This window comes from Mobula hypostoma, chromosome 22 (genome assembly GCF_963921235.1).
Source record: "Mobula hypostoma chromosome 22, sMobHyp1.1, whole genome shotgun sequence".
In the NCBI taxonomy this organism is placed as follows: Eukaryota; Metazoa; Chordata; class Chondrichthyes; order Myliobatiformes; family Myliobatidae; genus Mobula; species Mobula hypostoma.
Genome location: NC_086118.1, coordinates 40,242,822 through 40,266,054, shown reverse-complemented (window position 1 = coordinate 40,266,054; position 23,233 = coordinate 40,242,822). Strand labels below are relative to the sequence as shown.

The 23,233-nt window shown below is 40.2% G+C and overlaps 1 protein-coding gene across 4 annotated transcripts in view; it reads right to left on the bottom strand.

Annotated features, from left to right (window-relative positions):
* Positions 1 to 18,925, bottom strand: part of LOC134360299 (archaemetzincin-2) — a 144,835-nt gene extending 125,910 nt beyond the window's left edge. Inside the window, exons 1-5 of one of the 4 annotated variants that reach the window (XM_063074507.1) lie at positions 18,806 to 18,925; positions 11,773 to 12,069; positions 10,258 to 10,431; positions 7,180 to 7,308; positions 5,405 to 5,568 (exon numbers count right to left, since the gene is read on the bottom strand). In XM_063074507.1, the coding sequence (XP_062930577.1) occupies positions 5,405 to 5,568; positions 7,180 to 7,308; positions 10,258 to 10,431; positions 11,773 to 12,055 (750 nt within the window). In that variant the 5' untranslated portion in view covers positions 12,056 to 12,069; positions 18,806 to 18,925. Of the gene's footprint in view, positions 1 to 5,404; positions 5,569 to 7,179; positions 7,309 to 10,257; positions 10,432 to 11,772; positions 12,070 to 15,754; positions 16,570 to 18,805 lie in introns of those variants that run through there. The other 3 variants (XM_063074506.1, XM_063074505.1, XM_063074508.1) reach the window with 3 other exon arrangements.
* Positions 18,926 to 23,233: the final 4,308 nt, after the last annotated feature.

Genomic DNA, 23,233 nt, shown 5'->3' with positions numbered 1-23,233 from the left:
TCTAGAACAGTCTGCTCTCTAGTTGGTTCCTCGGCATGTTGGTTCAAAAAACCATCCCGCATACATTCCAAGAAATCCTCTTCCTCAACACCTTTATCAATTTGGTTCACCCAATCTACATGTAGATTGAAGTCACCCATTATAACTGCTGTTCCTTTATTGCACACATTTCTAATTTCCTGTTTAATACCATCTCCGACCTCACTACTACTGTTAGGTGGCCTGTACACAACTCCCACCAGCGTTTTCTGCCCCTTAGTGTTACGCAGCTCTACCCATATCCATTCCACATCTTCCCAGCTTATGTCCTTCCTTTCTATTGCGTTAATCTCATCTTTAACCAGCAACGCCACCCCACCTCCTTTTCTTTCATGTCTATCCCTCCTGAATATTGTATATCCCTGAACGTTGAGCTCCCATCCTTGGTCACCCTGGAGCCATGTCTCTGTGATCCCAACTATATCATAATCATTAATAACAATCTGCACTTTCAGTTCATCCACCTTGTTACCAATGCTCCTTGCAATGACACACAAAGCCTTCAGGCACTCTTTTACAACTCTCTTAGCCCTTATACAATTATGTTGAAAAGTGGCCCTTTTTGATGCTTGCCCTGGATTTGTCGGCCTGCCACTTTTACTTTTCTCCTTACTACTTTTTGCTTCTACCCTCACTTTACACCCCTCTGTCTCTCTGCACTGGTTCCCATCCCCCTGTTGTGAACTAACCTCCTCTTGCCTAGCCTCTTTAATTTGATTCCCACCCCCCAACCATTCTAGTTTAAAGTCACCTCAGTAGCCCTCGCTAATCTCCCTGCCAGGATATTGGTCCCCCTACGATTCAAGTGTAACCCGTCCTTTTTGTACAGGTCACGCCTGTGCCAAAAGAGGTCCCAATGATCCAAAAACTTGAATCCCTGCCTCCTGCTCCAATCCCTCAGCCACGCATTTATCCTCCACCTCATCGCATTCCTACTCTCACTGTCGCGTGGCACAGGCAGTAATACTGAGATTACTACCTTTGCAGTCCTTTTTCTCAACTCCCTTCCTAGCTCCCTATATTCTCCTTTCAGGACCTCTTCCCTTTTCCTACCTATGTCATTGGTACCTATATGTACTACGACCTCTGGCTCCTCACCCTCCCACTTCAGGATATCTTGAACACGATCAGAAATATCCCGGACCCTGGCACCAGGGAGGCAAACTACCATACGGGTCTCTGGACTGCGTCCACAGAATCGCCTATCTGACCCCCTTACTATTGAGTCCCCTATCACAACTGCCCTCCTCTTCCTTTCCCTACCCTTCTGAGCTACAGGGCCAGAGTCATGGGAGAAAATGCAAACTCTGCACAGACTTCACACAAGGTTTGAATCGATTACCAGTTAAATTATTGCTGTAAACAGTGAAGGGGTGAGCAATGGCAAGATGAGCCAGGTAGTGTGTTGCAGAATAGTTGTAGATGGAATTCTGATGCCCGTATAGCTGGCCGGGAGCAAGGTTGGATCACTGAAGGTGCCGAAAGGACAAGTTGGGCCCCAGGCAGAGGAGAGTCAGTGCCCGTACACTAGCCCAGTTGTGAGTCTGCATCACTTTGGGCACCAAGCTGATTTGAAGACCTTCCAGGTGAGGCGACACTTCACCTGTGAGTCGGCTGGGCTGATATACTGTGTCCGGTGCTCCCAATGTGGCCTTCTATATATTGGCGAGACCCGACGCAGACTGGGAGATTGTTTTACTGAACACCTACGCTCTGTCCGCCAGAGAAAGCAGGATCTCCCAGTGGCCACACATTTTAACTCCACATCCCATTCCCATTCTGATATGTCTATCCACGGCCTCCTCTACTGTAAAGATGAAGCCACACTCAGGTTGGAGGAACACCACCTTATATTCCGTCTGGGCAGCCTCCAACCTGATGGCATGAACACTGACTTCTCTAACTTCCGCTAATGCCTCACCTCCCCCACTCGTACCCCATCTGTTATTTATATACACACATTCTTTCTCTCTCTCCTTTTTCTCCCTCTGTCCCTCTCGCTTATACCCCTTGCCCGTCGTCTGGGTTTTCCCCTCTCCCCCTTTTCCTTCTCCCTGGGCCTCCTGTCCCATGATCCTCTCATATCCCTTTTGCCAATCACCTGTCCAGCTCGTGGCTCCATCCCTCCCCCTCCTATCTTCTCCTATCATTTTGGATCCCCCCCCTCTTACTTTTAAATCTCTTACTAGCTCTTCCTTCAGTTAGTCCTGACAAAAGGGCCTCGGCCCAAAATGTCGACTGTACCTCTTCCTAGAGATGTTGCCTGGCCTGCTGCGTTCACCAGCAACTTTGATGTGTGTTGCTTGAAGAGCCCGAGAGTGGCTTCGGACTAGGTGATGAAATCTAGACCCATTTACCAAGATTCTGAATTGTGACACCTCGGTTAAATTTTAGCTTCCATAAGTTACTGCAGAATTATATTTTTCTGATGCAACAGACATACTCAAAAAATGTTTTTAAAAAAAAATACAATCTCCCCTTCTGAATTTAAGATTGTGGAGGCTTTAACAGCTCTCCAGATACAATGAGCAATTGGTCTATTTTTGTGACAACAGTAAAGATTAAATTATCCTTTACTTTTATATCATGAAAATCTTGAGAAGTATCCATACTAAAATCATATCTAAAATAAACAGAAAGGAATACAAGTGTTACACAACCAAAAGAATGAGGAAACATCCACGAACTTTCCCAAAATAAAACCTTTCCAGGTATTTACAGATAAAATAACTCTCATTAGCTGAAGAACACTTGAAGTCCAATGATTACGTCTACAAATGCCTATCCTTCCCAAGGTTCACAGAATTTACAAAAGGAAATGAACATTATAAACTCTCTCAGAAAAGAGTATCTAGTTGAAGAAAGTTATACATTTCTCAATTAGGGAGGGAAAATGCAACACTTCCCAAAGTTCTTGCTCCTGATTATAACACCATCTTTGTTTGGACTAAATATTTGTGTACACTTGTCGATGGCAATTGTTGATTGGTACCAAAACACTCTATGATCACTTAGGCTACTAATTCCGAAAACACACATGAACAACAATCCCTTACTTGAGATATCAGTATCCTTTGAATCGTATTTTGCATGAAATTATACTTAGATGAAAAAAAATCAACCCTTTACCATTATAGCTAGGGTACCTAATTCTTTTGCACAGTACCGTAGTAATTTTACATTTTTGAATGTTTACTGCCACAATAAAAACCAAATTTCATGACATATTTGACTGACAATAAACCTGATTCTGAAATGGGTCTCTATTGTGGACTGAGAGTGAGAAGAGGGCAAGGAGAGGGGAATCATGGTTGGGAAAAGGGGAAGGAAGAGGAGAGGGAACAGGAAGCACCAGAGAGATATTCTGTAGAGTTCAATAAACCATTTGTTTGGAATCAAAATGACCTTGCCTGGTGTTTCAGGGCACAATGCGTCTACACTCATGCCACACCATACTCCTGGCATTTGTCCCACACCCCTCCCGCAGCACTCACTCTCGCCATTCCCAACATCCTTTGCTCCTGCAAGATTTACAAACTTGCTCTCCCCACTCCACATTGACAAATACAGTACTGTACAAAAGTCCTAGGCACCCTAGCTATATACGTTGCCTATAAAAAGTATTCACACACCCCAAGAAGTTTTCATATTTTATTGTTTTTCAACATTGAATCACAGCGGATTTAATTTGGCTCTGTCACTGATCAACAGAAAAAGACTTGTGTCAAAATGAAAACAGACCGAATTAATCTGAATTAATCACAACTATAAAAACACAAAATAATTGATTGCATGATTATTCATCCTCCTTTCACACACCAAATCATCACTGGTGTAGCCAACTGGTTTTAGAAGTCACACAATTAATTAAATAGAAATCGGGTGTTGGAGACCTGTGTGCAGTCAAGGTGTTCCAATTGATTGTAGCAAAAATACACCTGTATTTTGAAGGTCCAACTGCTGGTGTGTCAGTATCCTGGCAAAAACTTCACCCAAGAAAATAAAAGAATACTCCAAGCAACTCTGCAAAAAGGTTATTAAAAAGCACAAGTCAGGAGATGGATACAAGAAAATTTCCAAGACACTGAATATCCCTTGGAGTGCAGTTAAGTCAATTATCAAGAAATGGAAATAACATGGCACAGCTGCAAATCTGCCCAGAGCAGGCAGTCCTCAGAAACTGAGCGACCACACAAGGAGTATAGTCAGAAAGGCCACCAAGAGACCTATGACAAAACTGGAAGAGTTACAAGTTTCAGTGGCTGAGATGGGACAGTGGCAAAGAGAAAGCCACTGTTGAAAATGACTCACATGATATCTCAGCTAGAGTTTGCCAGAAGGCATGTGGGAGACTGAAGTCAGCTGGAAGGTTCTATGATATGATGAAACCAACATTGACATCTTTGGCCATCAAACTAAACACTGTGTGGGAATGCTTCACTGTAGCAGGCCCTGGAAGGCTTATGAAGGTAGAGAGTAAAATTAATGCAGCAAAATACAAGAAAATCCTGGAGGAAAACCTGATGCAGTCTGCAAGAGAACTGCAACTTGGGAGAAGAATTTGTTTTCCAGCAAGACAAATGACAAAGCTACACAGATATGGCTTATAAACAACAAAGTTAATGTTTTGGTGTGGCCGTCAGAGTCCAGACCTCAATCCAATTGAGAATTTGTGGTTGGACTTGAAAAGGGTTGTTGACTCACAATCCCCATGCAATCTGACAAAGCTTGAGCAGTTTTATAAAGGAGGATGGGGAAAAATTGCAGTGTCTAGATGTGCAAAGCTGATAGAGACCTATCCACACACTCAAGGCTGTAATTGCTGCCAAAGATGCCTCTACTAAATACTGACTTGAAGAGGTAAATACTTCTGCAATTATTTTGTTTTTTATATTTCTAATTTAGATCACTTTGCAGAGATCAGTTTTCACTTTGACACAAAAGAGTCTTTTTCTGTTTTTTTTTAGTCTTTTTCTGTTGATCAGTGTCAAAAAAAGTCTAATTAAATCCACTGAGATTCAATGTTGTAAAACAATAAAACATGAAAATCTCCAAGGGGTGGGGTGGTGAATACCTTTTTATAAGCACTGCATATACTTTTGGTTCTTGATTTTTGATAAAGATCAAAAATTTAATGAAACCCTCAGATTGACTCATTTTATTTACTAATCAAAACTGCAATAAGCTACAGCTAGATACCCAAAAAATACATGTTCAGGTATTGGGGAATATTGAGGTTAGCATAGGGGAATTCTGCTGATGTTAAAGGTCACCTGTGGTCCTATTGAATAATCAAACAAATACAAGAAGCCAAATGCCTTACTCCTCCTCCCATTTCTTTTGTGCGTATTACATACACACCTACCTTGCATGATCTTAACAGCAGCTTGCTTGTTATGGACGGTGTGTAGTATTCATCAAAAACTGAATAATCACTAGGAACTACAGGCTGCTTGCCCTTCAGTTTTCCCTTATAATTCATGGTGTAAAATTCATCATCATATCTGGCAAAACTGAAAATACCTATTCCTGAAAGAAGTGCATTAAAGAGAAACAGTTTATACTAACAGTTATTTCAGCATTTCTTCTGATAACACAAAGTAAATTAAATGCTTAAATAAAAATCTACAATCAATGCCTCATCTATTGAAAATGCATCAAGGCTATAGCATTTGGTTAAAATACCTCATTGCCAAAAAAATTACTTCTAATGAAAGAGTTTGTTGAAGAAAAATGCCTAAGACATTCAAAAATTTCAAAAGAATTTACTACTACTTTTTTCGAACGTTGTGATAATAATGTCACAATTCAGAACCTTGGTAAACATAAGTTCAGTGTGGTATAAAATTAGAATTACTAAGCGTGGTGCTTAGTATTTAGAAGGACATGGATACAGAGTAGTTAGAACTGCTGTCTCAAAGCTTAATGACTGATAATTGATTACATAATCTTGGGTGAAGTCTATGTAATGTTTGTACTTTCTCCCCATGATTGTATGTGGTTCTTCTGGGTGTTATAGTTTTCTCCTGCATCCCAAAGACATACTGGTAGGTTAACGAGATATTGTAAATCACTCTCTTTTGTAGATTATTAGTGAAATGAATCAAAACAGAGTTGATGGATATATTGAGAGAGAATAAGTTGCAGGACTACAGGAAATAAACATCTCCTGGAACAGATGTGGTTCTGATGGGTCGAATTGCCTCTATGTTAAATACAAAAATAATAATAGTATTGTATTGCTTATTGAAATTAGGCGATGATCCAAATTCCAAAATTAGTTGGAAGTTATATCACTTTAACAAAAAGCGGTCAATTTCTTTTCTACCAAATCAGCATAGAGCCTCACATCAAAACAAAAAAAAGCAGAAAAACCTCTGCGCACTAACATTAGATATCACAGCCTTATTAGTAGAAATAAAAATGGACAGTTCTCTCAATCCTCCACAATAACATAAGATCATAAGACATAGGAGCAGAACTATGCCACTTAGCCAATCGAGTCTGTTCCACCAGTCCATCATGGCTGAGGTATTATCCCTCTCAACCTCGAACCCAATTCTCCCCATAATGTTTGATGCCCTGACTAACTAAGAACCTATTAACCTTCATTTAAAATATACTCAATGACTTGGCCTCCACAGCCATCCATGGCAATGAAGTTAACAGAATCACCACCCTCTGGCTAAATAAATTTCTTCCGATCTCTGTTCTAAATGGTTGTCCCTCTATTTACTCTGTCTAGGCCTTTCAATATTCAACAGTCCAACATTTAAAAGAATTTCTTACTTTCAATTTCAAAGTCTAGAGAGTTGAATTACTAGGGAGGTGTCAGCAAAGGGGCTCCTGCCAATACAACTGGCAGCAGTTCCTCCAGACATTCTACACAGGCAAATCAGCTGCTCCTACCTGTGCCTTTTCAGTTACTTTATTCACTTTATTACAAGGCTGCCCAGGATGAGAAACCAAGGTCATACACCAAGGCAGTAAATGATTATATCCTTAAGGTAGCATCCAAAGTTGAAGGCCATGTGAGTGAATCTCCTTTATAAAAGACATGAGTGTTACATGAGAATTATAAAGGTTAACAGGAGCAAAAGGAACAGGAAGTAGGAATATAGAAGCCCTGAGGATCCTTACCTTCTGTGAGGGATGCCTGTCCAAAAACAAAATTCCATGAATCTTCTGGATAAAGATCAATCATTGTAATTCCAACAATGCAGAAGGCATCTTTGGGCTTTCTCTTCTTTAGATATTTGAGAATACCACCTACATCAAAAGCAAGAGTTTTACAACAGCAAACTTATTAAGAATCACACTGGCAACAAAGTATAAAGTTGGGTCTTCAGTTAATCGAGGCAGCTGTTTATTTGGGACACTGAGGACAAGAGGCTGTTGCTGAACAGTTTCTAACTAGCGTCAGTTGTGTGCACTTATGTGGCTATTAGACACATCACGCTTAAAGCGATCAGTTTTTAAAATAGAATCAGTTGCATGCCTTTATGTTCATAAAGCAGTGACTTTTGTCACTGATAGTTGGCAAGAAATTAGCAGGAAGACAATTCAAAACTGTTTTGTTCACTGAGATTTCTGCATTCAGACCTGGAGGCGCCGGAAACTGCTGGGAACGAAAATGAAACAATTTCGTTCCTTCAACAAGTTAGGAATTACAAAGAATTTGAAGGTATTGACAATCATCTTGAATGTTACAAGAAAAATGAAGATCCGGGGGATGTAATTGGCAAAAGTATTGTATGAAAGCAATCCATTATAGGCACTAGGTGACTATGTTGATTTTGATTATTTACAGTCAAATAAAACAACACAAAATGAATTCTTCTCTCAGTAACTATTAGGCACTGGCACACAGTTTTAAAGTACTGTGGTAGTATCGGCAGTGTTCTAATTTGTTCTGTGTGTTTCACTTAAGTGGTAGTCTGTCTTTTTTTAATACAGTTCTTAATCATTTCCATAAAATCTTGGCTAATTGGGCTAGCCACTCAATTGAGTCAAAACATACTTGTCCCAATTTGTCCCAATTAACCTGAAATCACTGTATTTTAGATACTGCTAAAAATGTATGAGTCTATTCACAAACAAATCTGCATTAATATTTAAGAAAATATTTTTTAAAAATTTGCCCTTGCTCTTGAATCCAACATTGTATCCTTGTATTCCTACTCAAATTCTTTACATCGTTTCCCGATTTTGCCAGAAGCTTGAGCCAGATGGGATCCATGGTGACTTGGCTGTTTGGTTTCAAAATTGGATTCTCACAGAGGTCAGATAGTAGTGGTTGATAGGTCTTAATCCTGTTGAAGGTGTATTACTAGTGGATTTCTTCAGAGACCAGTACTGATGCCTCTGCTGTTCTGTATGCAGATAACTAACTTGGATGAAAATGTGGACGAGTGGGTTAGTAAGTTTGCAGATATCACAAGGATTGGTGGCAATGTGGATTGGATAAAAGATTGCCAAAGGATAGAGTGCTGTAGATATTGCAGCTAGGCAGAGAAATGGCAGAGAGATCAAATGTGAAGGGCAGGTACTTGGTTAATGGGAGGACTCTTAACAACACTGATTTGCAGAGAGAATCTTGGGGGTCTAAGTACACAGCTCCTTGAAAGTGGTAAGTTAATAGGATGGTAAAGGTGACGCATAGCATGCTAGCAGGAAGTTCAAGAGTCAATAAATTATGTTGCAGTTTCATTAAACTACATGTGGAGTATTGCATTCAGTTCAGTTCATACCATTATAGGAGGGATATGGTGGCTTTGGAGAGGGTTCAGGTTTACCAGGATGCTGTCTGGATTAGATGACATGCACTATCAAATCAAGTTTAATTATCATTTAGACCATACATGGATACAGTCAAATGAGACAGCATTCCTATGCGGCCCAGGTGCGTGCACACACACACACACACATTCAAAACAGCGAGAGAAAAAAAGCACACACACATCATTGCACAAGAAAAAACGTATATAGTCCAAGTTCCTGAGCGCCATGCAAATCGTCTACTTGGAATGCAGCAGCAGGCAAGCCTGCCCAATGCCTTGTCCTCACTATGACTGAGGCCACACTGCTGCTTATTGCCTATCTTGCCATCAAACAAGGAAAACAGACCTGTGGCATCTCACATTATCAATGTCCAACAGGGTCTCGCCATCACAAGAGAAACGTCCACAACAGTCGCTCATGGTTACACTGCACAGTGCTTTTGTGCACCAAATCCGATGTCTTCAAAAAGCAGGCAGTAGCACAGTCTTCACCCAGGTCAGCTCCTCTGAACCTTCCTCCTGGCCCATCCATCAGCTCCTCCCGCTCGCGGCCCATCCGCCAGTTCCTCCTTCCCCCACCCTCCCCGCCGAGTCAAAATGCCTAAAACTAGAGGCAGGCATTGGTGTGATTCAAGATTGTCAGTCTCCAGTACACAAGTGTAATGGAGAATATGTAAGGCAAGCTTTTTTAAAAAAAGAGGCAAGTGGCAATGCAGTACTGGGGTGGTGGAGGAGGCAGACTGATAGAGGCATTTAAGAGGCTCTTAGGTAGGTGCTTAATTATGCAATAGAAAGCTATGGATCATGAGTAAGCAGAAGGGATTTATCTAATTAGTTAAGTGCACAGAATAGAGCAAAGGGCCTATTCCAGTGCTATACTGTTCTATGTGCTATAGCTCCTCCCAGTGCCAATCTACATGCTTTAATTCAAATTACCGCTCACGCTGAAAAAGGCTTTTAATATTCCAAACAGAGAAACAGTAGAAATTGAATGGCAGGAAATGAACAGATGATCAATTAGGTTTGCTCCACAACACTGTGACCAATGCAGTCTTTGCACTACTCTCACCATTTCAGAATATTATGTTTAAAGAGGCTACTACTACTCAGCAGTAATAAATAGGAAACTTTCCAGACTTTTCATTTAGGGGTTCAGATACTATCCCATAAAGTTTAGAAAATGAGGGAAATTGAGAGTTTTTGTTATATATTGAAAACCAATGTTACTTTATATACAGCATAAATCCAGCTGGCTCAATTTATCTAAGTGCCATCCCCAAGCAGGCACAGAAAAACACAATGGCTCCATTTATATCTTTCTAATTTATGTAAAATTATTAACTACACTTCATAGTAGATTAACAATAACACTGGGATAACTTATTTCTAATGTAAGTTCCTTCATTTTTTACCAGTAAAAAATACTAAGTAATAGTACCTGTATGAATCTGCAGATTTTCTGAATATTTATTCATACGGAACATACAACCAGTGTGTGATACCAAAATTGGTTCCTGGAATTCCACCTTCAGCCCAAAGAAAAATGCCTCACAATATTCTTTTAACCAATGTATGTACATATTGGTAGTTGCCTCCGAGTCACCAAATGAACCTGAACATACAACATAAATTTGTATAGCAATTCAAGAAAAGTTTGAAATCCAATAAAATTCTTAGCTACCCAGCTAGTCAAAGATCATTGAAACCTCTTCCAATTTCATATTAAAATACTTCAACTGAAACCATTCATAACTTAAAATGTCATAAGGTACCAAAAATAATTTAAGCATAATCTTATTACATTTGTTATTGCTTATCTACAAATAACTGGTAAGAACATATAAATATATTTGAGTTAGGAATGCAGGGAAGAATAACAGTTACAACAAAATTGTGAACCATAGCCATCTTCAGTAGATGAATAATGCAGTCTTATTTCCTGTAATAAAATACAATAGCCAAGGCTTAACGCTATTACATTTTCTCATATGTTCATTATCCTGGAATTGTTAAAACAGAATGCCATTAGATTTAAATATCCGTTAGCCCATTTTGTCCAGTCTCTTTGAGTCTTAAAATTTTTTCTGTGAAGTTCACAAATTTACATGGTACAAGCTCTGGTTTTAATTGTCATTGACAATGAATACAGACTAAATTGCAGTGAATTCCAATTACATCTTGAACTTACTCGAATCTTACGTACTTTCGTCCTTACTTGCAGAACTATATCATAGATTAATATACAGCATTTCTGTCTTTAACAAACTAAGTACCTTAACCCTTAGATATCATGATTTATCTATTCATTTTCTAAATTGCAAAAACTCACTTATTCACAATTATGGTATCAGTCAAGTGCCCAGGCATTTCACAAACCACTTTATTTCCTTAAGCAACACACATCAAAGTTGCTGGTGAACGCAGCAGGCCAGGCAGCATCTCTAGGAAGAGGTACGGTCGACGTTTCGGGCCGAGACCCTTCGTCAGGACTAAGTTAGTAAGTTAGTCCTGACGTAGGGTCTCGGCCCGAAACGTCGACCGTACCTCTTCCTAGAGATGCTGCCTGGCCTGCTGTGTTCACCAGCAACTTTGATGTGTGTTGCTTGAATTTCCAGCATCTGCAGAATTCCTCGTGTTTACTTGATTTCCTTAAATCCCTTTACAGCCTTTTTGAGTGCACATGAAACCACCTAGTTTTATAGCAAAAAGTTTCAAAATAAGACAATTCAATACAAGTCCAAATCGACTGGACACACTAAGTGCTAAAGTGGCTGAAATACTTTATATTTCTCAATCCAAACAGTACCTAAGTCTTCCCAACCATTTACTTTTGCAAATCAATGTAGCTTCAGTTTCTAATACTATACTATTTTCGATCTAACCTCTGTTCAAAATCAAAATAATTTTACCTTCATTCATTTAATCTGATTGAAATAGTTTTACAGAATCATACCAATGATTTGAATGTAAATTACATTTTTCCCAGGAACTGGTGTTTTCCTGTGTGGGTTGCTGTAAAATGTGTAGAAATCTTGCTTTGGTTCAGGGTGACTACGGATCCAATCGGACTTTGATTGTAACTCAATAGGTTTGAAAAGAATACTATTTCCACTAAGTGCTTCTTCTAGGAATCTTTTCACACTTGGGCTGTATTTCTGGTACAAGTCAATAAGGTCCTTATGATCAGAAATTAAAGCTGCCCTCAGCATCTCTTCACTGTGTTTGATTGTCTCCATTGGAAAAAAAATTACTACAAAACAAAATTAAAACTCGGTATTAATTTCATTAGCTTCAGTTTCTTTTGTCTTTGCATAAACATTAAGCAACAAATAATTTTGCACTTAAATTCTTCATTTTGTATTCAATTGTGTAAATAATCTATCCATTGAGTTGAACAACAAATACTAACCTTATCAGCACTGCTCGAATCATACAGCACTTCTCCAAACTGAATCACAATTTAGTGTCATCTTTTTAACTTGGATTTAAAGCTCTCAATTTCTTAATTTATGAATAATGAATAGGCGAGACTCATATACTCCTCATTCTTACTGTGTGACTTTCAATTGATTCCATACCCAAAAGATTCTATTCAAGACAAAAGAGTCTACAGATGCTTGAATACAGAACAAAAAAACAGAACTCTGATAATGACTTACATGTTTTGCCTCTACAGATGCTGTTTGACCTGCTCATTATTTTCAGGTATGGTTCAATTCTTAACACTCTACTCTCATAGTTATAAACGTCATGAGTACAAACATCTTGGCCAAGTTCAACTTTGCACTGCAGTTCTGAGATCTTATCTATACTGCCAAGTGGACCAAAAAGATCTGGATGCATTATTTCAAAGAACAGTGTTACACACAGTATTTTGAGTTTGTCAGCAAATCCAAGATCCCACGAACTTCTTTGACAGTGCCAAGAATAATCCAGAGGCAAAAACTGTAAAGGACACTGGTAAATTTGATAACAATTAGTATACATTTCTCAAGGTCTAGGTATCAGACATGATGAGCCTGAAGCTATTGAGACATCCTTATCCACTTGGCAAACAATTATGCATATATCACTGCCTTTAAACAGCATGATGGTAATGGCCTGCATCCTTCTTTCCTCTGCGTGTACATGCATATGGGAAGAGTAACGATGCAGCAGGTACAAACGTGTAGTTCAGAAAAATTTCCTTAATCAGTACATGGATATCCCAACAAGACAGTGTGCAATAAGAACTCTACTAGGGACTCAGGCAGGGCAAGTGACAGAAATTTGTGCAGGGGAACACTGTGCATCTAGTGATCAAAATCCCATTAGTTTCAAGGTAATTATGGAAAAAGATAGGCCTGGTCCTCAGGTTGAGATACTAAGTCGGAGAAAGGCCAATTCTGATGGTATCAGTAAAGATCTGGCAAGTGTAGACTGATTCAAAGTTCAAACTAAAATTTATTATCAGAATACATACATGTCACCACATACAACCTTGAGATTCTATTTCTGCGGGCACAATTAGCAAATCCATAGAAAAGAAACTGTAAACATCAGGAACTGTTAGCTGTAAACAAACTGTGCAAATGCAGATATAAATAAATAGCAAGAAATAATCAGCATGAAATAACTATATAAGAGTCCTTAAATGAGCGTAGGTCTCCCCTTTTGTTCAACAACTTGATGGTTGAGGGGTAGTAACTGTTCTTGAACCTGGTGGTGCAAATCCTGAGGCACTGTACCTTCTACCTGATGGCAGCAGCAAAAAAAGAGCACGGCCTGGCTGATGAGGACCTTTGATGATGGATGCTGCTTTTCTAGGGCAATGTTTCACGTACAAACCCCATTTCCAGAAAAGTTGGGATATTTTCCAAAATGCAATAAAAACAAAAATCTGTGATATGTTAATTCACGTGAACCTTTATTTAACTGACAAAAGTACAAAGAAAAGATTTTCAATAGTTTTACTGACCAACTTAATTGTATTTTGTAAATATACTCAAATTTAGAATTTGATGGCTGCAACACACTCAACAAAAGTTGGGACAGAGGCATGTTTACCATTGTGTTACATCACCTTCCCTTTTAATAACACTTATTAATCGTTTTGGAACTGAGGATACTAATTGTAGTAGATTTGCAATTGGAAATTTTGTCCATTCTTGCTTTATATAAGACTTCAGCTGCTCAACAGTCCGTGGTCTCCGTTGTCTGATTCTCCTCTTCAAGATGCGCCATACATTTTCAATAGGAGATAGATCTGGACTGGCAGCAGGCCAGTCAAGCACACGCACTCTGTGTCTACAAAGCCACACTGTTGTAGCCTGTGCAGAATGTGGTCTGGCATTGTCCTGCTGAAATAAGCATGGACGCCCCTGGAAGAGATGTCGCCTTGATGGCAACATATGTCTCTCTAAAATCCTAATGTACGCCTCAGGGTCAATGGTACCTTCACATACATGCAACTCACCCATGCTGTGGGCACTGATGCACCCCATACCATCATAGATACTGGCTTTTGCACCTTTCGCTGATAACAATCTGGATGGTCGTTTTCATCTCTGGCACGAAGAACTCGACGCCCGTTTTTCCGAAAACTAGCTGAAATGTGGACTCATATGACCACAGCACACGGTTCCACAGTCTTTCGGCCCATCTGAGATGAGCTCGGGCCCAGAGAACTCGCTGGCGTTTCTGCATAGAGTTGATGTATGGCTTCCTCCTTAAAATACAGTTTCAAGTTGCATTTCTGGATGCAGCGACGGACTGTGTTGAGTGACAATGGTTTTCCGAAGTACTCCCAAGCACAGGTGGCTATAATTGTCACAGTAGCATGACGGTTTCTTAGGCAGTGCTGCCTGAGGGCTCGAAGATCACGCGCATTCAACAGTGGTTTCCGATCTTGCCCTTTATGCACTGAGGTGTCTCTGAATTCTCTGAATCTTTTCACAATATTATGTACTGTAGATGTTGAAAGACCTAAATTCTCTGCAATCTTGCATTGAGAAATGTTCCTTTTGAACTAACAATTCTCTCACGAATTTTGGCACAAAGGGGTGAGCCATGACCCATCCTTGCTTGCAAAGACTGAGCCTTTGATGGACGCTACTTTTATAACCAGTCATGATACCTCACCTGCTACCAATTAGCCTGCTTAATGTGGAGTCTTCCAAACCGGTGTTACTTGAATATTCTGTGCACTTTTCAATCTTATTTTAACTGCGTCCCAACTTTTGTTGAGTGTGTTACAGCCATCAAATTCTAAATTTGTGTATATTTATAAAATACAATTAAATTGGTCAGTAAAACTATTGAAAATCTTTTCTTTGTACTTTTGTCAGTTAAATAAAGGTTCACGTGAATTAACATATCATAGATCTTTGTTTTTATTGCATTTTGGAAAATATCCCAACTTTTCTGGAAATGGGGTTTGTAGATGTGCTCAGTGGTTGGAAGGGTTTTACCCATGATGTACTAGGCCAAATCCACTAGCTTCTGAGGGACCTTCCACTCAAAGGCATTGGTGTTTCCATACCAGGTGTAATGTAGCCAGTCAGTACACTTTCCACCAAACATCTATAGAAGTTTGCCAAGGTTTTCAATTTATGTCGAACCTCCATAGACACATGTGGAAGCAGAGGTGCTATCATGCTTTCTTCACAATAACATTTATATGATGGGTTACAGGACAAGTCCTCTGAGATGGTGACACCCAGGAATTTAAAGTTACTGACTGACCCTCTCCACCTCTGATCTTCTGATGACTACCAGCTCGTGAACCTCTGGTTTCCCTCTCCTGAAGTCTACAATCAGTTTCTTGGTCTTATTGACAATGAGTGAGAGGTTGTTGGTATTACACCACTTAGCCAAGTTTTCAATCACCCCCCTGCATGCTGATTTATCACCCCCTTTGATACAGCCCACAACAGTGGTGTTGTCAGCAAACTTGCCTATGGTGTTGGAGCTGTACTTGTGAAGGTCCCACATGGAAGGCTGGTTAAGGTTCAGTCACTTAGCATTCAAGATGAGGTAATAAACTCGATTGGACATTGCATTTGTGGAAGCCAAAGTGATAGCAGATGTTTGCATCTCTGACTGGAAGTCTGTGACTAGTGGAGTGCCGCAGGGATCACTGCCAGGTCCATTATTGTCTGTCACCAAGATCAACAATCTGGAGGCTAATGTGGTTAACTAGATCAGCAAATTTAAAGTTCAAAGTACATTTTATTATCAAAGGATGTATAAATTATACAATCTTGAGATTTGGCTGCTTACAGGCAGCCACAAAACAAGAAAAAACCCAACTTAAAAAAGACCAATACCAAATGAGAAGGAAAAAAACAGAATCAAATCATGCAAACCATAAAGTAAGCACCAGCATCCAAAACAAAACTGAGTCCATAAAATGGAAGCCCATCGCTAAAATTGTCCAAGCACAGGGACACCCCCTGAACTTGAGCCCGGGCCTCGCTACAGCAATAAACTTTGTGCTGCTTCCAGCCCACACTCAACCTTTCCAAATCAGCACGTTCAGATGGATCAAACCTCACTCCCGATTTAGGAGGATGGGCTCCGATACTGCTCCGCTTCAGCTTTTCTCCACTCTTCATTCCAACCACATTTCCATAGTTTGCAGGTGACACCAAGATTGGGGATGCAGTGGACAGCAAGGAAGACTATTAAAGCTTGCAGTGGGATCTCGACCAGCAGGAATAATGGGCTGAAAAATGGCAGATGGAATTTAATGCAGACAAGTGTGACAAGGTATAGCACATTGGAAGGACCAACCAAGTTATTTCTTACAGAGTAAATAGTAGGTAACTGAGGAGTGCAGTAGAACAAAGGGATCTGGGAATACAGGTCTACAATTAATTGAAAGTGACATCAGAGTCGTTAAAAAAGCTTTCAGAGATCAAAGTATCGGGTACACAAATTGTGATGTTATGCTGAAGTTGTATAAAACGACGGTGAGGCCTAATTTGGAGTACTGTATGCAATTTTGGTTACCTACTTTCAGGAAAGATGCAAATAAGATTAAGAGAATACAGAAGAAATTTATAAAGATGCTGCTGGGACTGGAGGACCTGAGTTATAAGGAAAAATGAATAGGTTAGAACTTTATTCCTTAGAATGCAGAAGATTGTGAGGAGATTTGATTGAAGTACACAAAATTCTTAGGGGTATAGATAGGGTAAATGCAAGCAGGCTTTTTCCCACTGATGTTGGGTGAGACTACAACTAGAGATCATAGGTCAAGGGTGAAAAGTGAAATGTTTAAGAACACATGGCGAAACATCTTCACTCAAAGGGTGGAATGAGCTGCCAGTGCAAGTGGTGGATGTGATTTTGATTTCAATGTTTAAGAGAAGTTTAGAGAGGTACATGGATGGGAGGGGTATGGAAGGTTTGGTCTGGGTGCAGGTCGATGGGATTAGTCAGTTTAAATGGGGTTCAGTATGAACTGGATGGGCTGAAGGGCCCGTTTCCTGTGCTGCAGTTTTCTAGTTTTCTTTGACTCTAGTGCTGTCACCTCACAGTTCCAACAACCTGGATTCAGTCCTGACTTCATATACCCAGAATTATCATATTCTTTCAAAGGATTTCCTTGGGTTATTCCAGTTTTCTCCCACATCCAAAAGATGTGCTAGTATGTAGGTAAAATGTTCTTCTAGTATCAATATTGTTCTAATCACTCTTCATACAAAGCAGCACATCTTTCCCAAAGGGGCTTCTCACTCACAACCTGAAGTTTTAAATGTAAAACTTATGTTTAAAGAGCACACTACCTGAAACACAGAATCAAAAAAACACTGGAAGCCCACATGTAAGGTCATGACTTAAAATGATGGCTTACATCTTTTGCCTCCATTAATGCTATTTGACCTGATTCTTCAAGCAATGTTTTTGTCATAGATAGTCTTTCTGAAAAAAGATCAATTTCATCAAGATTATTGACCCCACCAAACCCACTCCCTTCATTAACATCTTGCACTCTGCCTTTTCCTTTACAAAGCTTGAGATAAGGGCACAGCTGAACAGATCAACAGCTGCAAAGAACCAACAAACACAGGACCACAGTTTTATACCTGAGGAGCTTAAGTGAAATTTTTTCATCCATCAATGATTTCAATCTCACTAGATTTCTCAGCCCTCATAGCCTTCCTTATTTTTCATTTCCTGTGTAGGTTCTTTGACTGATTTTCTTACTCAATAAAAATTTGTCATTCAATTTAGAACTTCCTTATCGTTCATATTTAAACAAGAAAAAAATATTCCTATGGAATCTGTTAACTTTTACTTGAGGCATTCCTACTCCCACACTGGATTATTTGTGAACAACGTATTTTCAGTTGTAATCAATAATCTCAGACATTGATATATTTTATAACTGAAAGCATTACTGAAAATCTTTTAAGTATCTTGTTTACCCGTGATTTTAGATTTACAGATGCAAGCTACCAAATGAACCACAACAATGAATGTCGTTACCGAAATCAAAACGAGCGTTTATGCAAGTGGAGAAGAGTTCTCGATGTTAGAGGTGGAAGATAATTTTCCATTTTTATGGGGTGTATAACTTAGGCTTGAAAAACCCAACAAGTTTGGCACCATCGTGGGAAGAGAATTAACGCTTGAGATCCAAGCCAGTGGCGAAGGTTCTCGGCCTCGTTTCTCTTTCCAATGGATATTATTACCTCTCCTGCTGGGTATTTCTTGCATTCTCTGAGTTCGTAACTAAGTCCGGTATATCGCGAAACTAAAAACTCGACAAATTAAAGCAGCATTTTTCTTCTGCACCACTTTCAGGCTACTAGCGACCCATTTTAAATCAAACCTATTGTTCATAATTTAGCTGATAATAAATTTATCTGCAAAACCTATTCTTAATAGCATCTAAGACTTTCGATACTCCTTCCCTTCAGCAGGAAACTATGACCACAGCATGACTTCACCAAGTGCTACATTAACCTTATGCACTTAAATAAAATAAAATTTATTACCTCAGCGCTCCACAAGTCGTCACCTTTGCAGGGGTTTCGCCTGGCGGTCTTCGACGCGAGAAGAGCGCCTCAGCCGGGCTCCATTACGGCGTTAACGCCACCGCCCGATCAAACGACGACGAGCGGCGCGTCATCGGCCGGTAACCGCCAATGAGCGTGAAGCACGAGCGGGAGGCGGGAGGGGGCGGTCACGCGCGCCGCCAGCTCCAAGCCCACAAGATGGAGGGGTGCGGATGTGCGTAATGGGGACTGTGGGCTGTTTTCTCCCCGAATTGAACGTTATTTGTCTTTGTGGATTCGATGCTATCCGATTTTGAGTCACCTTAAATAGGTCGAATCATTGGCCGAGTTTGCAGTAGGTTTTTTTTGAAGGATAGATAAAAGTTATAAACGGATAGTGCAGAGCTAAAGCCTAACAGTACCAAGTCAGCTAATTGTAGCAATATGCATAATTAACTGCATTTTGTAGACTTACAAGATAATACAACGGTTGTCAATGAGCACCTTATTCTAAAAACAAACAGTATAGCTTACTGTCGGATCAGATAATCATCCCTCTTAGATGTAACCCAAATTTCCTGCCTCTATCTTACCTACCCCTTTCATAATTTTATATGTTTCTATAAGATCTCCTCTCATTCTTCTGAATTCCAGTGAATACAGTCCCAGGCAACCCAATCTCTCCTCATAGTCTAATCCCCTCATCTCTGGAATCAACCTGGTGAACCTCCTCTGTACCACCTCCAAAGCCAGTATATCCTTCCTCAAGTAAGGAGACCTCAGGTGTGGCCTCACTAGTACCCTGTACAGTTGCAGCATAACCTCCTTGCTCTTAAATTCAATCCCTCTAGCAATGAAGGCCAACATTGCATTTGCCTTCTTGATAGCCTGCTGCAGCTGCAAACCAACCTTTTGTGATTCATGCACAAGCACTCCCCAGTCCCTCTGTACAGCAGTATGCTGAAATTTTTTACCATTTAAATAATAATGTGGCCTTCCATTTTTCCTTCCAAAGTGGATGACCTTGCATTTACCGACATTGTACTCCATCTGCCAGACCTTTGCCCACTCACTTAACCTATCTTTATCTCTCTGCAGACTCTCCGTATCTTCTGCACAATTTGCTTTTCCACTTAATTTTGTATCATCAACAAACTTAGACATACTACACTCGGTCCCCTCTTCCAGATTGTTAATGTATATTATGAACATTTGCAGGCTTAGCACTGACCCCTGTGACACACCACACACCACTGATTGCCAACCAAAGAAACACCCATGTATCCCAACTCTCTGCTTTCTATTAGTTAACCAATCCTCTATCCATGCTAATATATCACCCCAACTCTATGCATCCTTATCTTATGAATAAGTCTTTTATGCGGCACCTTATTGAATGCTTTCTGGAAATCCAAGTAAATAACTTACTTCTGTTCCCCTCTTTCCACTGCGCTCATTATATCCTCAAAGAACTCCAGTAAGTTGTCAAACTGGATCTGCCTCTGCTGAATCCATGCAGTGTCTGCCTGATGGATCCATTTCTTTCCAGATGCCGCCCCATTTCTTCTTTAATTTGTTATGTTATTTGTCAAGTAGGGTGCCGTGCACAATCCTGATTTGATGGAGACAGACGTGAGAGCATGGAGGAACATCTGGTGAAACTTCTGAAATGCCTGCTTCGCTGCTGCTGCTACTGTGTGGTCCAGAATCTCTGGAGGAGAAGGCCCCAAGTCTTTGGCTTGCTTGTTGCTTGGCGGCCATGGCGGGGTCAAAGCGTTCGGCAGAGGATGGTGCTCAGAGAGACTGTGTCAGAGGCTCGAAGTTTTTGGACGGACTCAGAGTCCACTGCGGTCGGGTGCTTCCAATGGTGCTGCATCGGCAAGTTTGCGGCGCTTGGAGGTTCATGGCAGGGAGAGTTTCTCCCTTCTACCGTCTGCGTGAGCCTCCACTATAACTTCTGCCATTTCTTTCAGTACCCTGGGATGCATTCCATCAGGATCAAGGGACTTGTCTATCTTCAGGGCCACAAGTTTGCTCAGCACTACCTCTGTAGTGATAGATATTGTATTGAGGTCCTCACCTCCCATCGCATCCATCTCTCTTTGGCATGTTAGACGTGTCCTCCACCATGAAGACCGACCTCTGTCATTTCCTCATTACCCAATACAATTCCCCTTTCTCATCCTCCAAGGTACCTACATTCACTTTAGCCACCCTTTTCTGCTGATATAAAAACTTCTACTATCCGTTTTTATATTTTGTGCTAGTTTATTTTCATAATCTATCTTCCCTTTCTTTATTGCTCACTTAGTGGTTCTTTGTTGCTTTTTAAAGTTTTCCTAATCTTCCAGTTTACCACTACTCTTGGTGACTTTGTATGCACAAGCTTTTAGTTTGATGTCTTCTTTTATTTCCTTAGTTATCCAAGGCTGGCTCTCCCCACCCTTATGGTCCTTGCTTTTAACTGGAATATACTTTTGTTGTGAATTGTGAAAAATCTCTTTGAAAGTCTTCCACTGTTCCTCAACTGTCCCACCATATAGCCCGTGTTCCCAGTCTACACGAGCCAAATCCTCCCTCATCCCATTGTAGTCTCCATTGTTTAGGCATAACACACTGGTTTAAATTGAACTATTGCACCCTCCATTTGTATGAGAAACTCAGTCATATTGCGGTCACTCTTTTCAGGAGGATCCCTAACTACAAGATCACTGATTTTACCTGTCTCATTGCTCAGGACCAGATCTAAGATAGCACACTCCCTTGTAGGTTCAGTAACATGCTGTTCAAGAAAGCCATTACAGGCTTGTCAGGTTACATGTTGGAATGTTATCACTAGTGGGGGTGTTTGAATGAAGGGATATAACTACAAGATAAAGGGTCAGTCATTTAAAAATCAGGGTACATGGAAATTCCTTCTAATAAATAAAAGCTGATGTATCTCTGGAATTCTCTGCCCCAGTACGTGGTGGAAGCTGGATCATTAGAAATATTTTAAACTGTGGTACATGAATATTTTACAGATTAAGGAACAGAGAAGTTTGGAGAAATAACTCAAGAGTTGAAGCCAGCATAGCTCAGCTATGACATTAAATAGTGGAAAGGCTTTAATGGCCTTATGTTCTTATCCTGCATTGAATTTCTGGGTAGTATATGGTGACATATATGTACCTTAATAAATTCACTTCGAACAACATAGCCAAAGGGCCGTTATTGTACTGTTCTGTGTTCTATTGTAGTATGTGGGAGTGATGAAAATTAATGGGATCCACAATAACATGTTCAGTCTGTAGCTCATAGTTAATGAGTTGAACTTTGTGACTTGGATAACATAACATACAAAAATAGAAGCAGGATAAGGACATCAGACCATTAAAGCCCTTCCACCATTTAATGTCGCGGCTGACCTTGTGAGCATTTACAATAAATATAAAGAAACACAATAGAATCAACTAAAAAAACTGCAATGATGGACAAACAACCAATGAGCAAAAGACATAGTTAAAACACAAAATGAAAAAACGAAATAAAAAGTAAATGAGTAATAAATATCGAGAACAGGAGTTCATAGGTTGTGGAATCAGTTCTGTGTTGGAGTGAGTGAAGTTATCCACTCTGGTTTAGGAGCCTGAAAGTTTATACCTGTTCCTGAACCTGGTGGTGTGGGATCCAAAGGCCCTGTATTCCCTTTTGGCAGCAGCAAAAGGACAGCATGGCCTGGTTGGTGGGGTCCTTGATGGATGCTGTCCAGCGACAGCACTCCTTGCAAATGAGGTGACTTTTAACCGATTCTTAAGGTCAGCCTAATCGTTCTCTTCCCCATAATCTTCCAATTTTCTTTCATCCATGTGCCGGCATCTTTTAATTGTCCCTAATGTTTCTACATACCTCTTCTACCACCCCTGACAGCACATTCCATGCATATACCTCTCTTGTAAAAGAAAAAAATCCTGACAAACCTCCTATAGTTTCTTCCAATTACAAAATGATACCCCCTTGTATTAGCCATTTCCACCCTGGGAAAAAGTCTTTGGTTGTCCAGTCCATCTATGCTTCTTATTATCTTGTACCCCTCTATCAAGTCACCTCTCATACTCCTTCACTCCAAAGAGAAAAGCCTCAACTCTCTCAACCCATCCTCATACAGCATCCTCTCTAATCCAGGGTGCATTTCTGAAAAATCTCTGCACCTCCCCAACACCTCCTACCCTTCCTAAGGCGGTCAGAACTGAACACAATAGTCCCAAGGGTGGTCTAACCAGTTTTATAGAGCTGCAACATTACCTCGTGGTTCTTGAACTCGATTTCCCAAGTAATGAAGGCTAAAACTCCATGATTCTTGACTACCCTACCAACTAATACAACAGCTTTGAGGAGCTATGAATTTGGATCCCAGGATCCATCTGTTCTTCCACAGTACTAAGAATC